Source organism: Eulemur rufifrons, chromosome 29, assembly GCF_041146395.1.
Source record: "Eulemur rufifrons isolate Redbay chromosome 29, OSU_ERuf_1, whole genome shotgun sequence".
In the NCBI taxonomy this organism is placed as follows: domain Eukaryota; kingdom Metazoa; phylum Chordata; class Mammalia; order Primates; family Lemuridae; genus Eulemur; species Eulemur rufifrons.
The window spans coordinates 46,892,983-46,909,212 of NC_091011.1; the positions used below are offsets into that span (position 1 = coordinate 46,892,983).

Here is a 16,230-nt window from a genome sequence, read left to right on the forward strand (position 1 = left end):
TTTCACAAAACATATCTTAAAGTTCTATTTTTTTCTGTGTGTTTCTATTAGAGATTTCAAGGAAAAGTTGTAATATTTTTCTCCTGAAGGATACAGTTGTTAAAGTAAAATGAACACTGAAGTCAAGATTTAACACATTGTCATGCAGTGTTTTGGGGTTTATCATTGGAGTATAAAATGCTAAGTGGGCTACTGTAAAAATATTAGGCACTAATGAATTACATGTAAGAACCAAATTGATCCTATCACATTGGAAGGGATTTAATTTGAAGAAAATCAGCTTCCTGATTTGGTTAAAACAAAGTCTACAATGTAATGAGACAAAATGGAAGTAGTTTAAGTAATAAATGTTTAATCAAAGAATTTTACATATTATTAACAGCATTCATTTGGCCAAACATCTACACGTTTGTAGAATCCTACTGTATATAAAGTGGGAATGTATCAAGTATAGACTATGAAAGTGCAAATAACAAGTCAAGGTTAGATTAACTTTGTTTTTTTACATTATAAAATTAACTTGTTTACAAAATAGGCTTTGCCAAACTTTATTACTGAATTGTAAAGTCAATGACTGTGTTGTTTTTAAAATATGTACCAAGGAAATACAAATTGGATAATGATCATTTTTCATGCTCAGGAGAGAACAGCACAGAAACAAAGGATACTGCACAAGGTGCAAGGAAACCAGAACCCACCATGTACGCTATATTCACACAGAGCACTCTTTCTCACCTTACTGCAGCTGTGCAAGAAGCCTCAATGTGATGCAAAGACTCTTTCTATTGAAAAATTACAACTCGGTCTAAAAACTTATTGGTGTTGATATTTTTAATCCAAAATAAATTTGTAAAAAAATCCTTTAATGGACTATTTCAGTTTAATATACAGTAATACACTGTAGTTAAAGTTAGTATTTTCCCCCACTAACTTTAATAGGGATTGATATCAATGTTTCTGATAATTGGAGAAATAAAAACTAATGTGGACCTTTGATATCCATGGCATAGGAGCAATTTCGCACACAGTTTATTCTAGGGCAATCTGGGGAATATTACATACTCTAATATAATGTCCTAGCCATATGAATTTGAAGTATGAGAATATTTCAAAAGTAAGGTTTGGGGGAAAAAAAAGTAATCAAAAACCATAGTCACAACCCATGTGGCTATCAATACTATAATAATATAACCTTTTATCCAGCCCAGGACTTGCCTGTACAAACTCAGCATTGAAATTTTGGTATCTGTAGATTTCTGGTAACAATCTGGCAAAACATTAAATGGAGTGTTGCACTTATCTATTTTGCTTATGTTATGCTAATTTTGATAATATGTAAGTAAAACAGCCATTCCAACAGTTTACTCTAGTTTTAATTACACACTGTACCATTGTATCTTAATTACAACTAAGACCAGTATTTTCTTCACAGTAGGACACTGATAACTAGGAAGTTGATTTTTTTCAACACTAAACAGTAATCACACAGCAAATGAGTATTGTGCAATAGAACAAACACATGTCAGCATTTGCTATTTAGGCAAACAAACTGATTGAACATTTAGTTGTTATATTTACTGTAAAGGCAAGGCCATGGGTGGTTTTATGGAGGTCTTTGCAATTCATAGCATAGTTACTTCAGAAGAGACATTGAAATTTGAGTTACTCACTTATTTAACTGGCAACTATCCATTTAGGTTAGGCAAAGGCACAGTAACATGTTGCGCAGGATGTTTTATTGAACATTTTAATAATTGTGGGATTTACTATAACTCATGAAAACTCCACTTTTTTTCTATTTTATAAAACACTTACCATTGAAAGTAATTGCACCCATTAGTAATTAGAATGCACTGTAAAATTGTGAAAACAAAGAACTATGATTGCACTTCCAATAAAGTGTCTCTTAAAATACAGCACCGCTGTTGCTAATCAACTGTATTTTAATATTAAAATAAACTGTTTTTAACAGCAGCATTAGGTTTAGTTAACTTAAGCTACAGGCTACATTTATTTAAATGCAGTCTCCATGGCAACAAAACCCCATTAAATTCTGGAATATCACTGCTACTGAGTGGCACCTTTTACTCCCTGGAGCACGCTGACACTGCCCTGGAGCATTCTAGGATACTGCACACCTACACCCTTGTTAGTCAGCGCACAAGTCAGAGTTTGGCACGAGTGGACTGTAAATAGACATGAAAACAAATCTTTGATTCATGTGAAAATTAAAACTAATTACACTGTGGTAGATGGAGCACTAAAGAGAAGCCTTGGATACCTCAATTCACACTGCTCAGACAAAAAGGAAGGAAGGAAGTTATGGAAGAGCACAAAGAGATTGAGGACACACATGTTACTAGATCTGTCCAAAATGAAGAGAACTTTCTTTTTTTGAAAAGGAAAGCCACCCAAAGATTAGGGAGTAAACTTTTAATTTAAATGTTCAATTTAAGTATTGTCGACCCTAGGCTAAATACAGGACTGTGTTTTTCTTAGAATGTGGAATATAACCTATTTATTTCATTTGTGTTTCTCTTTCTCTCTCCTGCTCTTCTTTTTGTCAGCAAAAAGGGGAAAAGCTATCAAATTAAATACAAACGAAATTCTCTGTAAGGTTAAAATTGAAAATGAAGCTACCATTCATGGGAACTCCTTTGTATTCAATTCTAATGTCAGTGGTTTGTAATTGAGTTGGAATTAAGTGAATCAAAGTCTCTATCAAGCATACTCCAACCTAGCACGCCATCTGTACCTGCAATTCATTTACAGTCCAGATGTGTTGGGTTCACACTAAATGTACTTGATCAAGCCAGTCACTTGAGGTTTGAGGTGTCTGACTTGAAACGTCTGAACTGTCCCCTTTGTTGGCTGCCTCATTACCACTGTCACCAGCTTGAGACACTGCTTCTCCAGCCAGAATATTCTCTTCCAAAGGATTTTCTTCTATCTGGGTTCCTCTACCTTCACTGACACTAGCATCTTCAAACACTGAATCCTCTTCTGGTGGCACCAGTTCCACATCCCTCACACCTTCTGACCCATCTTTGACACAGGGGAGCTGGGAATCTGCACTGATTTCTGTAGTTGCTGGAGGAATCAGGGCAATACTCTGAGGGTTCATGTCATGAAACCAAGCCATGATATTTCCCAGAAGATTGTCACTGATGTTGGGGTCCTGGCCAGCTGAGTCAGGGTCACTGGATGAGGGACAGAAATCACTTCTTGCCTCACTGAGAGGGTGTGAACTCAGGGTGTCAGCTGAAAATGGGTCACTTTCTGTTCCTAGTCTCATCAGGCTGTCACCAAGTTCCAAAAGCTCAGAGCTACTCAATGCAGCCCGAGGGCTATCAGTATTCCTGGGGACAGAGTCCAGCCTGGAAGGCAAAGAAGTGCCTATAGCTCCTAGGGATGCTTCATTACTAAGGAAGTCTCTAGTTTCTTCATCGATGGCCAGCCCAGACTCTTGCAGTGATAACTGTATTGCAAGAAGTATATTGGGATCATCTTCATCCAAGGAACTCAGAGCCTGGGGCAACAGAAAGTAAAACCACTTTAAAATTTGACTAAAGGAAAAATGATTTAACCTAATCAGGTTTATCATTCTTCCTTTACCAAACAGATAATTAATATTACTTCTATTTATATAGAATTATTTTATCTACTCAAATATTATTCTAATTTTCTCCTTGCCCATGCTAAAGGAAAAAAACCATATCCTAAGATAAATCTGAAATACAGGAATCTACTTCTGTAGCACATCTTTAAAACAAAGATTTTAGAATGGAAGGAAGAAAAAAAAAAGCAATAAAAGTAAAAACAGAAAAGCACACTAAACAGAGAAAGGGCAACGAGGCTGCCCAGAAAGGCTACCTGCAGAGAGTCCTGGTTTTCAGAGCGACTGGCAGGGGTGTAGTCGCGCAGGGAAGAGCTGTGCAGCACACTCATAGAGGCAGAGCTGACCACTGACGTGCCAGGCCTGCGGCTGCTGCCACCTTCTGGAATATCTGTATCAAAGCGATTGGTACCAGAGACAATTTAATGACATGTAAGGCGTATTCGTTTTTTCCATACTACTTGTTCTTTGAACCAGCAATTTTTCTCTCAGTGCTGATGAAAACCTGCGTTCACAGGTTCACTTAATCTTTCTGGGATTTCTCACCCATGTCTGTTTCACCATGAGCAATAATATATATCTAAATGCCATCACTTCAAATCCATGACTTTTTTATATTTTTTGCTTGCACTTTACATGGTTCTCTTCATAAATGCAAGTGCGACTATCCATTCCTCTCTTTTTTTCTTAAACAATAACAAATAAAGGTGTTTTTATTTTCAGATTTCTTAAAATTTCAGAATTTGGGAATTACTATCCTGAAGAACAAAATCTTTAGTTCCATTGATTCTGGCATTATAGTTTGAAGATTTGTCAATAATAATTCAATACTTGAAAGTTGAATGATTAAAATAATTTACCTCTAATACCAGAAATCCTCTTTTTAAATAGTGTCTACAGGAGAACTAAGGCTAGGAGGAAAATATTCCACAAACGCAATGATAGTATCTATACTACAATTTATTGAGTGCTTACTAGGTGCTTAAGTGTTTTACATGTATTATCTAATTTAACACATTCACTGCCATGTGAGTTGTATTTAACATATGCTAGTTTTGAGCCCAGGGCCTCATGAAGCATATGTAACTCACGTGTCTCTTTACCTTGGGAGCCACGAGAACTATTTTTCAAGTTGCATATAACTCAATGCACAGAAAACAATAAAAAAATTAACAAATTTTTCATTAAATTAGAAAGGATCATTTTATTTTCAAAGTTTTTATTCTATTTTTGTAATAAAGCACTGTGGGCCCAAGGAAAAAATTTTTTTTCTAGTGTGGCAGTCAATGTGTTAATGCTCACAATGAGCCCATGAAGTGGCACTGTTACTACTGTGCTTCTCTAAAACGAGGAAACTAAAGCTTAGAGAGGTTAAGGCTTATATGCAGCAGGGGGGGGTCATGAACTCAGGTTTGTCTGACTCCATCGCCCATGTTCTTAACCCCCTGGTTTTCTGTATTCTGTGATAACAGAAGCACCTCTGCATTTACTGTATATCTAAATGACAAACTCTTTCACAAACATTTACATCAGCCAGTTTGAAGAATAAACTCAGGAGAACTAAGAGATTAAACTACACTCCGCCCGAGAGCTTACCTAAAGTGCTGTCACTCGGCTCGTCGGGCTCTGGAGGATTACTGAGCAGACTGTGCACATCTCCTCGACGGCGCTGCTGTCTGTGCCTCCTCCGATACTGAAATTCAGCATATTCCTGCATAAACCAAAGGTTATAAAATACAGGGGAGCATGCAATTTTCTAAATGCAAATAAAACAAACTACACATTTTTTTCCCAGGGGGAAAAAGTTTGTGATTTTATGCACATATTATAAAATCACTTGGCTTTAGAAAAAGAAACTTCAGGTTTTGCCATGCCAAGGAAACGGAAAGGTACAATTTTGTAAAAAGAAAATTTTCAAAGTCATTACAACTGCCTAGATAAACTGGGAATACTTGCAAGCCTCAAGTCTAGATTGAATAACTGAGCCTCATTTCATATGCCTGATGATTAAGGGTCTTGTCATATAAAATTATAATTAATACCACAATCACTTTACTAACATAAGTTGGGCTCTCCCAGGAAGTCTGGTTTTTAAAAAGTGACTGTGATATATATAACAGGGTGGGGAAAAAAAAAGAACAACAACAAAAAAGAACACACACTGTTAAATATTTGCCAGATTGTTGGATTTTCTATTCTTTGGGACTACTATATACCATACTCACAAGACAAATGACTAGATTAAAAGAAAAATGCTAGGTTAACTTTAAAAAATATGATATTTGGCTTTCTTCTTATATTAGCCAATATGTGGTGCTATCCATAACACAGGCAGGAGAAGTGTTTTCTATTTGGTATATGGGAAGAACACAGACTTAGAGAGATGTCCTGAGTATATTTTCTATTTGTCACAACAGTTTTAAAGCGAGTTTGCTATAACCAGAGGCTACAACCTGTGACTACCTGCTATTACCTGGGCATAAATGTACCCAGATTTTAGTGACAGGAGAAAAGAGAATAGAAGAGAGGCCAGGGTACATGACACTAACATAAAAAGGGTAATTTTGAGAATCATCAAAGAATCTTTCAGTGATAAACACTAAGATATTCAGGTTTATGATTATCCCAGTTACCCTAGAATATTCAATATCCTTAGGCTATAAAAATGTTAGGAATAAGTAAATATAAGTTTTATGACAAATAAAACTTTCACGTAATACCACTCTGGTTAAATTTATTTAAACTCCTTCTTCATCAGTCTAAGTAGTTGGACTCATTAAGGTACCAGGTTAGAAATAAATGAATGAAAGATACTCCAAGTGCCCTGAGGGATTATACAAATTCTTTAAATTGCTGAGCCAGAGCATCATTTCCTCTTTTCCTGGAAACCCATGAGCTCAAGCTGGATGACTTATCACGTGTCATAATGGCTCAACGGTTGACTGAGGACCACCACAGTTCTTACAGAAAGATGGTATAAAAATTTTTATCTCAATTCAGGGTTTATATTTAGGGAGAATTTGCCTACTTTGTGAACTTGATAATGGTACAAAGGTATTATGAATTACATAAACTATCACTGACCATAGACTATAAATCATTCCACTTTAAGAAAATTAAATGGTTTAAGAAAACAATTGAAAGAAACTTGTACTTCTAATTATTGTGATAGAAAACTCTCAGATGGCATTCTCTCACAATGCAATAGGCTTAAAAATTGTTCTCATAAAATTAATCTAAAAATTCCAAGGACTCCTAAGATCTTCAAGTAAGCATATGAAAAGGCTTTAGTTAGATCCTGTAAGTGGTTTAAGAGGTTAAGGCTACAAAGAAGATTGAAAAGTTCTAAGATATATAGGGGGAAAAGTGCCAGGAGTTTTTGTTTTAAATAATAATTGTCACCACTTATTGAACACCAATTTTGTCAGTGACTTAGTGAGATGCTTTAAAATTTCCAGAACTTCCATGGGATACCACCATCTACATTTTAAAGATGAGAAATTAAGGAAGAACACAGCCCTAAGATCTAATAAGTTATAAAGCTAGGACTTGATATCAGTTGTCACTCAGACTTTAAGACTGTGCTCTTTCCACTGGGCAACACTGCCTTTAAAATGGCATAACAAATATTCATGCTTGCCACTGACTCATTCAATTTAACGCAAAGAGAATAAGGTGGGATTAACTTCATTGAAACAACACAAATTCAGCCAAAAGGCTACTGCAGTTTGGTAACCTTATTTAAAAATTGTTTTTTCCACGTCAGACAGGTAATGTGCCAACGTCATAACAAGGTTTGAGGGAGCCACATCTCACACATGAGCATGAACACCCAATCATCATGCTTATGAACTACAAAAGGATCTACAAGCTTATTTTTTCCCCTCACGGTCTATAGTAAGACAAAGAACTATTTTTTTAAAAAATACTATTTTGGGAGTTATTTGACAGTCATACATATACAGAATTTCAAAGTCTCATATGTATGGTAATTTTTTAGATTTTGCAATAAGGTTTACTTAAAAGCTTGGTCTTTCAATGTTTCAATGTGCTAAAGACTTTAATGAAAATAAAAAGTGGATTAAATAATTTTTTATAAAATTTATCAACTCATGAAGAACAAATTGAAGTGAGTTATATTAGCAGGTCCCCAATATTCAAGGACAAACATTTCAGGATTCCTAAAGTTACCATCAGAGCTAAAAGCCACAAGATGATACATACATAATTGTGAATACACTGATAATGGTTTTATTTTTCCTAAACTGTGTTTGTACCTTGAACTACTGAAATCTTTAGTACTTTTTCTTTGATAATGGAAGCCTGTTTATTCTTCAAGGTGAAAATTTTCCACAATATCCCCTAAGCTGTAATTGTATTTAACATAGAAATGATAAGTATAGGATCAGATAACGAAAAAGTTCATAATATGTTTGAAAATAAAAATTTCATTAATATAGTCAAGTTTTTTGCAATTTAAGTGAATTCAAAATTTCCTTATCAGGCTCTATAAGCACGGGTTGTTTTCTCAAGTCAATATTTTCTTGTATATACTTATCAATACAAAAGGCCATAAGGTGATTGCAAGTATCCTCAGCAGTTGAAAAGACAAAGTATCTGATTTAAACAAGCCACAGTCATGTCTAGATAATAATCAATTTCACAGTCTTTCAGTTGTAGATAACAAACAGGCTATAAATGATAAAGGTTTCATTATCTGTAGTGCCCCTTCCAAGAATTAAGTTGAAGGGTTATCATAATATAAGCATCAAATAGTAACTGTTTTATAAAGAGCAAGGATGGAGAGAGAGAAGTAGAGAGAACTGCTAAAACCATTTAAAAATCAGACTCAACAGTGACAGTGGCAATTTAAATCTCAGAAAACAGCTATGTGATTAAGATTTTCACTCTATCTTATTTTTATTTGCCACAACTGCTATTTACAGTGTATTTTAGACCTTCTGTATTTTACAATGGTATATCAATAACAACAACAACAAAAAACCAAATAAGAAGAGTGAGAAAGTCTTAAAGGGAAACAGAAAGCAACTAAGCAAAGCACTTCTTTCTGCATAAACACATTAACAGTGTTTATTAATTCTGTCAATTAATATGTCACACTACTAATGTCAAATTTTCCTCCTTAGCAACTGATTGTAAATCAATTCTCTCAGGTTGCTGCAGTAACTTTAAAAAAATTGACTGTTTAGGTTTTTAATAGATTCAGAAAGAAACAATATTACAACTAGAAATGCATAAATAAAATTTATATCTCTATTAACAAAATAGAAGATATTTTCAAAAATTTATGCTGTAAATTTGCCTTAATTCTGATTGTTCAATAATTAAAAACAATAAAAGTGGAATGCATTTAACAATGTAATGACACTTCAATGCAATATACAGATAAATGTAGGCTCTGCCAAGGCATTTTTGTCACAAAAGAAAGAGGAAGCATTGATGATAATCTCAGTAGGATTTTGAACAGATGAGGGTGCAAATGCAAGCAGGACTGCACTAAGGAAAAATACAAAAAACAACCCCCCTCCCCCCAAACAATTACCTCAGGTGATGCAAATCCTAAATATTCCCAATCCCATGTTCCACCAGCAAAGCTACAAAGAAATTAGACATACCATTTGATTTATTATCAGTACTACAAAATATACACAATCAGACCCTTGCCCTTTGAACATTACTTTTAAATCCTCTGCTTCGGACTTACTTAAGTAGACTGAGTATTAAAATATAATTAAAATTATATTTTCATTATTTCTTTCAAATTCCAAGTGGCTTTATGTTTGTGTAAAGTGGTGGAAAAAATAAAAATCATCATGTTATGACAAAGTCTTTTATGATTGCTTCATTTTTGTTTTATAAGGAAACAAAATATTTACTTATAAATATTACCATAAAAATAAGTTCAAAGGAATTTCTAATGCTTATAATTACTATGAATAAGAAAATATGCTCAATTTATAATGGCAGAAGTAGTATAAATATGTGAAATAAAAGAACCAAAACTCAACAGCTCTTTAATGGATGAATTTGGATCACTTAAATAACTTTACTAATATCAGATTTCTCATTTTTTCGTAACTCCTTAACACAAAAATAAAATATGACCATAACAAGTTGGCAAAGTTTCCTAATTCTACATCATTTTTATGTATTATCATATCACTACATATACTACATATTTGAAATGATGCATTAAGAATACTCTGAATTATGAGTTCACCTGAAATGTGAAATTAACCTAGCCTAATAGTCTGAGGAACTATGCAATGACAAATAAAATAATAACAAGAATAACAAACAGTACTGAGGAAAAATCACCAACTTAACATACTTTTATCAGCTATCCATATTTTAGGTGTAAGTAACTTTCAGGAATATGAACTCTAATTGGATAAAAAATAAAACTGCTGGCATTTTTAGCTGGAGCTAATATGATTTGCACAGAGCACATCCTTTTTACCTGCGCCTTGGAGCTTCTGGTGAGTCTGCAGGAGCAACGCCCCGAGCCACGGATGCCAGGAATTCTTGCCTCTTCTGCTGTACAAGGCATGCTGCTTTGATGATTTTGTGTCGGGGTGTGCGAAGATAAGGCCTATTGACTTTTTGGGCAAGGTCTTCAGTGACCATTTCTAGGTCTGTCTATAGTTAGAAGAGAGAGAGAGAGAGAGAAAAAGATTACAGCCTGAATGGGTTAGTCAATAGCAAATCCAGAGTCTATCTGGTTTCTCAGTTAAATCGAACTCTTCTGAAGTCAGAAATTAATGTAAATTTGGAAATAACTTCCTATTTATTATGTTTCCTACTTTGTACATTTTTCCAGGTTATGAAAAAGAAAGAAGGATCATACACATAGTCATCTCAAATTTAGCACACTCATTTGATAGGCACACTCATTTATAGCAATGTAGTTGGTATAAATTACAAAGAAGTAGTGAGTACAGCAGCTGCCTAAAAGGAATTTATAATTTGTCTATGTGAATAAAACTAATACATTTCAAGGTACTTTACAAGCAAATGCATGATGCTGTGACGCAGACTATATATGAATGCTAGACCAGGTGAGATGGTTCATGCCCGTAACCCCAGCACTTTGGGAGGCTGAGGCGGGAGGATCACTTGAGGCCAGGAGTTCAAGACTAGCCCCAGCAGCAAAGAGAGACCCCGTCTCTACAAAAATTTAAAAATTAGCTCCGTGTGGTGGTGCGTGCCTATAGTCCTAACTACTTGGGAGGCTGAGGCAAGAGGACTGCTTGAGCCCAGGAGTTCAAGGTTACAGTGAGCTATAATGGTGCCACTGAACTCCAGCCTGGGCGACAGAGCAAGATCCTGTCTCAAAAAACAACAAAATAAAACAAAGCGCTGAAAGAATTTGAGGCAAGGCAAAACTACTGTGATTGGGGTTAGATCTGGAAGGCTTTATGGAGCAAATGAATGTTGAGCCTTGAAAGAAATGTAGGATATAAATGGGCAGAGCAGTTCAAATGGATGACATGAAAACTGTAACAAGAGCAAGTTTGGTGGTTTGGAAGTCCCAGGGCCCCAGCCACGACCTGAGGCACTAGAGTGCCTCTCCAGAGGAATGAGAGCTGGTTACAGGATCCAAAAACAATACTGCAGCTTGCTCCTCCTAGCAAGTGCCATCTACTGACAGGGAGGTCAATTTGCACACCCTTTTACTGCATTTACTGACTTATCATACAGGGTGTGGTAGAATCCCAGCCACAAACACCACCTACTAGCTCAAAGACTAAACTGGGCTTGTCATTATTTAAACAAAAACCTAATGTAAGAAGCAACAGCTGCTCCAGATGGGAAGGAATCAGCAAAAGAACTCTGGAAGTATGAAGAAACAAAGTGAAAGCACACCCCCAAAGGGGAACACCAGCTCTCTAGCAATGGATATCAACCCAATTCAGAACATTAAAATGACAGAAGAATAATTTTGAACATGGTTTGTGAGAAAACTCAGTGATATGCAAGATAAAATGGATACCCAACACAAGGAAACCACAAAAAAAATCCAGGACTTGGAAGAAAAATTCACTAAATAAACTCAAATATTAAAAAAAAAAATCAGGCTCTCACAGCCATTGCAGTACATTGAGCTCCATAGAGGCAGCGCTGGGGCAAGTGAGAGCCGGACGGGCACTGGGTGACTCTGCCTTGCTGAGGAAAAATAACTAAATGTGGGCAAAGGAGATCCTAAGCCGAGAGGCAAAATGTCATCATACGCATTCTTTGTGCAAACTTGCCGGGAGGAGCACAAGAAGCACCCAGATGCTTCAGTCAACTTCTCAGAGTTTTCCAAGAAGTGCTCAGAGAGGTAGAAGACCATGTCCGCTAAAGAGAAAGGAAAGTTTGAAGATATGGCAAAGGCGGACAAGGCCCGTTATGAAAGAGAAATGAAAACCTATATCCCTCCTAAAGGGGAAACAAAAAAGAAGTTCAAGGATCCCAATGCACCCAAGAGGCCTCCTTCAGCCTTTTTTTTGTTCTGTTCTGAGTATCGCCCTAAAATCAAAGGAGAACATCCTGGCCCATCCATTGGTGATGTTGCAAAGAAACTGGGAGAGATGTGGAATAACACTGCTGCAGGTGACAAGCAGCCTTATGGAAAGAAGGCTGCAAAGCTGAAGGAAAAGTACGAAAAGGATATTGCTGCGTACCGAGCTAAAGGAAAGCCTGATGCAGCAAAAAAGGGAGTTGTCAAGGCTGAAAAAAGCAAGAAAAAGAAGGAAGAGGAGGAAGATGAGGAAGATGAAGAGGAGGAAGATGAAGAAGATGAAGATGAAGAAGATGATGATGATGAATAAGTTGGTTCTAGCGCAGTTTTTTTTTTTCTTGTCTATAAAGCATTTAACCCCCCTGTACACAACTCACTCCTTTTAAAGAAAAAAATTGAAATGTAAGGCTGTGTAAGTTTTTAAACTGTATAGTGTCTTTTTTTGTGTAGTTAACATACTACCAAATGTGTCTTTAGCTAGCCCTGTCCTGGTGGTATTTTCAATAGCCACTAACCTTGCCTGGTACAGTATGGGGGTTGTAAATTGGCATGGAAATTTAAAGCAGGTCTTGTTGGTGCACAGCACAAATTAGTTATATATGGGGATGGTAGTTTTTTCATCTTCAGTTGTCTCTGATGCAGCTTATACGAAATAATTGTTCTGTTAACTGAATACCACTCTGTAATTGCAAAAAAAAAAAGTTGTAGCTGTTTTGTTGACATTCTGAATGCTTCTAAGTAAATACAATTATTTTTATTAAAAAAAAATCAAACAAAACTCCTGGAAATGAATTTATTCAAGAATTATAAAACACAGTGGAAACCCTCAAGAACACGGTAGATCAAACAGAAGAAAGAATCGCAGAGATTGAAGATAACACCTTTCAATTAAATAAATCAGTTGCAGAGATAAAGCAGAGAAATAAGAGAAAAGACAAAGCCTACAAGAAATGTGGGATTATGTGAGGAGGCCTAACATGAGAATTACAGGCATCCCTGAGGGTGAAGAAGAAAATACACAAGGGTTGGATAAACTATTTGAGGATATAATGGAGGAAAATTTCCCAGGCCTTGCTAAAAATCTAGATATCCAGGTACAAGGAGCTCAAAGGACTCCTGGGAGATTCATTGCAAACCGGAAGACACCATGACACATAGTCATTAGACTGGCCAAAATAACCAAGAAAGAGGCCCTCCCACGAGCTGTAAGGTGAAAGAAGCAGGTAACCTACAAAGGAAAACCCATCAGAATGACTGCAGACTTCTCAACTGAGACCTTACAAGCCAGAAGACACTGGGGCCCCATTTTCACTCTTCTCAAACAGAATAATGCCCACCCTAGAATCCTGTACCCTGCAAAACTAAGTTCTTATATGAAGGAGAAATAAAGACCTTCTCAGACAAGCAAAGGGGGAATTCATCAAGACTAGAGCTCCCTTCCAGGAAGTACTCAGAACAGTTACACGGATCAGCACAATAAACACTCAACAATGTAAAATCATCCAAAAGCTAAGGTCAAAGGCCAGAAACCACAATGGCTCAAGAGAGAAAACAAAGCAACAAAGTTCAACTCAATAGGATGAACAGAAATCTGCCCTGCTTATCAGTTCTTTCAATAAATGTGAATGGCTTGAACTGTCCACTAAAGAGACATAGGCTGGCCAAATGGATACACACAAACCAAGTATCTGCTGTCTTCAGGAAACACACCCAGAAGGAAACCTAACCCACAAGGATGCATTTAGACTCAAGGTGAAGGGATGGAAAACAATATTTCATGCAAATAGAAGCCAAAACAAAGCTGGCGTAGCAATTCTGATTTCAGGTAACTTAGCCTTTTTTTTTTTTGAGACAGAGTCTCACTCTACTGTCCAGGCTAGAGTGCCGTGGCGTTAGCTCACAGCAACCTCAAACTTCTGGGCTCAAGCAATTCTCCTGCCTCAGGCTCCCGAGTAGCTGGGACTACAGGCATGTGCCACCATGCCCGGCTAATTTTTTATATATATATTTTTAGTTGTCCAGATAATTTCTTTCTATGTTTTTAGTAGAGACGGGGTCTCACTCTTGCTCAGGCTGGTCTCCAACTCCTGAGCTCAAACGATCTGCCCGCCTTGGCCTTCCAGAGTGCTAGAATTACAGGCGTGAGCCACCACGCTCAGCCTAAATATTGTAACTTTTTAAGTTATGCTTTTAAAATAAACTGCTAAACAGCAATTTTCTCATCTAGTACGTAATGCAATTTGTTTCATCTTTGATGATAAAATTCCTAATTATATAATCAGAAATAGGTCAGATTTCAACCTCAACCAGTTTAAAACAAAGAAATAAATGCTGTAGAAAATGTTTGCATAGCTCAGAACTCTTTCAGACTTGCAAAGTGACAAATTTAAACATCAAGAAAATTTCAGTTTATTACTGGTAATTTTTCTTTTATTTAAAAACCATTTTAAAAATGAAACAAAATTGTCTTACTAAGCACACCCAAATGAAATAAAATTTAGTGGTTGGAAAAGGAGAAAAATCTGTTTTTCATAATAACTGCTACCATTTAAATATAATTTTAAAAAGATATCTTACTTGCATTAGTTCAAAAATTTCTTTCTTTGTGCTTTTAGGTTCCAAGAAAAATCCATATGGATAAGAACACTTGAGAATACGTCGAGTTTTTAAGAGCACATGAACTGCATCTTCAATGAAAGTGGTATCTGGACAGCCTCCTTCAGCTATAAAGTAATTGAGGCACAGTGAAATTTCTTTGCAAATATGCTATTATAAAATTAATTAACTGTTTTCTTAAAAAAAAAAAAGAAAATAAGGATCCTTAAGAAGAAATTGTTTGGCATAGCTGTATGATAATACTTACTTGAACCAGACTAAACATCTACGTAAAATACTCATTTGTGGCATGTATGTGTTTATAAATGAAGCACACACCCCAGCAGCTGAGGAGCACTGATGGCAGCCATGAAGGAATGCACACACTCATCCTGGATTCTATTCTCACCCTACTGGTCAGCTAGTCAACCCAAAGGTTCCACGCTTTGCTTAGTTTTTCGGATTATCCCTAGGGGAACTTTGCTGCTTAAGAATTAGGACAAATACCTCTTTGCTAAGTTGCTTGCTAAAAAATAGTCTAATTATAATTATGCCTCTGCAAAAACAATAGTGTAAGGAAAAAGATACAACAGTTTGGGGACCAACTAGACAACTGATGCTAGAAAATAACTTCAGGGAAAGAAAGAAAAGGAGGAAGAGTGAGGACCAGGGAAGAAGAAATTGCCTTAATATGTGAGATCCTTCCTTCAAAGAGTATCATTATAAAATTCTAGTTTTTTGCTTAACTGCAAATAAACGGAAATTAAACAGGAGAATCTAAATTCATAAGTACTGCTGAAAAGCTGAAAAGCATATTTTTCTGCATGTCTGTAGAAAGAAATTAAATGTGTATGTACACAAATTGACATATGGATCACCCTAAAATTTCTGAGTATGCTCCATCGTTGGGATAGGATTAAAACAAAATACACACTCCTCTACCCCCACCATTACGACAAGTGTGAGAAATTCAAAGTTTTCCTTCTTTTCCAATTGATATATCTTTTAATTTTTTTTTCATATTTTACAGTGCTGTCTGGAACCTCCAGAATGTTGAACAAAAGTAATAATTCACATCTACAAATATTTATTGAATGTTACTCTGTGTCAGGAACAGTTCTAAGCACGAAGGATGTATTAGTGATCAAACAGACAAAAATCCCTGCTGAAGAACTATAGAACTTATGAGGGTTTTCTCCTTTCAATTTTTACTGTGAACAATACTTTAAGAGTTTGATATTTGGGTGATATTATTAATATCAGTAATAAAGCGTAAGAACTAATAATAAGGAGACTAAGCTGCTCCCCCACTCTAATTTATTTAACTTACGGTACTGTCTTAATTAGGGAATTTTCCTCATGAAAACAATGTTAGTACTCAATATTTTTATAAACTAGAGCAAACCCAAGTATAATTGATCAAATTTTTAGGCTTAAAATGTACCATTCATATATAAGCTAGTATTTTTAAAATACGACTTTTAGAACAAACATA

At 35.8% G+C, this 16,230-nt stretch overlaps 2 protein-coding genes and 1 non-coding gene across 5 annotated transcripts in view; 1 reads left to right on the plus strand and 2 right to left on the minus strand.

Moving 5' to 3' along the window:
• Window positions 1-332: 332 nt before the first annotated feature.
• ANKIB1 (ankyrin repeat and IBR domain containing 1) overlaps window positions 333-16,230 on the minus strand; it is a 147,650-nt gene continuing 131,752 nt past the window's right edge. The window contains exons 15-20 of one of the 3 annotated variants that reach the window (XM_069461713.1): window positions 14,718-14,863; window positions 10,098-10,276; window positions 9,180-9,231; window positions 5,213-5,327; window positions 3,874-4,007; window positions 333-3,529 (exon numbers count right to left, since the gene is read on the minus strand). In XM_069461713.1, the coding sequence (XP_069317814.1) occupies window positions 2,789-3,529; window positions 3,874-4,007; window positions 5,213-5,327; window positions 9,180-9,231; window positions 10,098-10,276; window positions 14,718-14,863 (1,367 nt within the window). In that variant the 3' untranslated portion in view covers window positions 333-2,788. The remainder of the gene's footprint in view (window positions 3,530-3,873; window positions 4,008-5,212; window positions 5,328-9,179; window positions 9,232-10,097; window positions 10,277-14,717; window positions 14,864-16,230) is intronic. The other 2 variants (XM_069461715.1, XM_069461714.1) reach the window with 2 other exon arrangements.
• On the minus strand, window positions 7,377-7,480 carry LOC138377744 (small nucleolar RNA U13). Its single transcript, XR_011231894.1, has one exon. It is a non-coding gene; the product is annotated as a small nucleolar RNA U13 (small nucleolar RNA).
• Window positions 11,960-12,547, plus strand: LOC138377201 (high mobility group protein B1-like). The gene has a single exon (XM_069461971.1). The coding sequence runs from the start codon at window positions 11,971-11,973 to the stop codon at window positions 12,448-12,450; it is 480 nt and encodes a 159-aa protein (XP_069318072.1). The 5' UTR covers window positions 11,960-11,970; the 3' UTR covers window positions 12,451-12,547.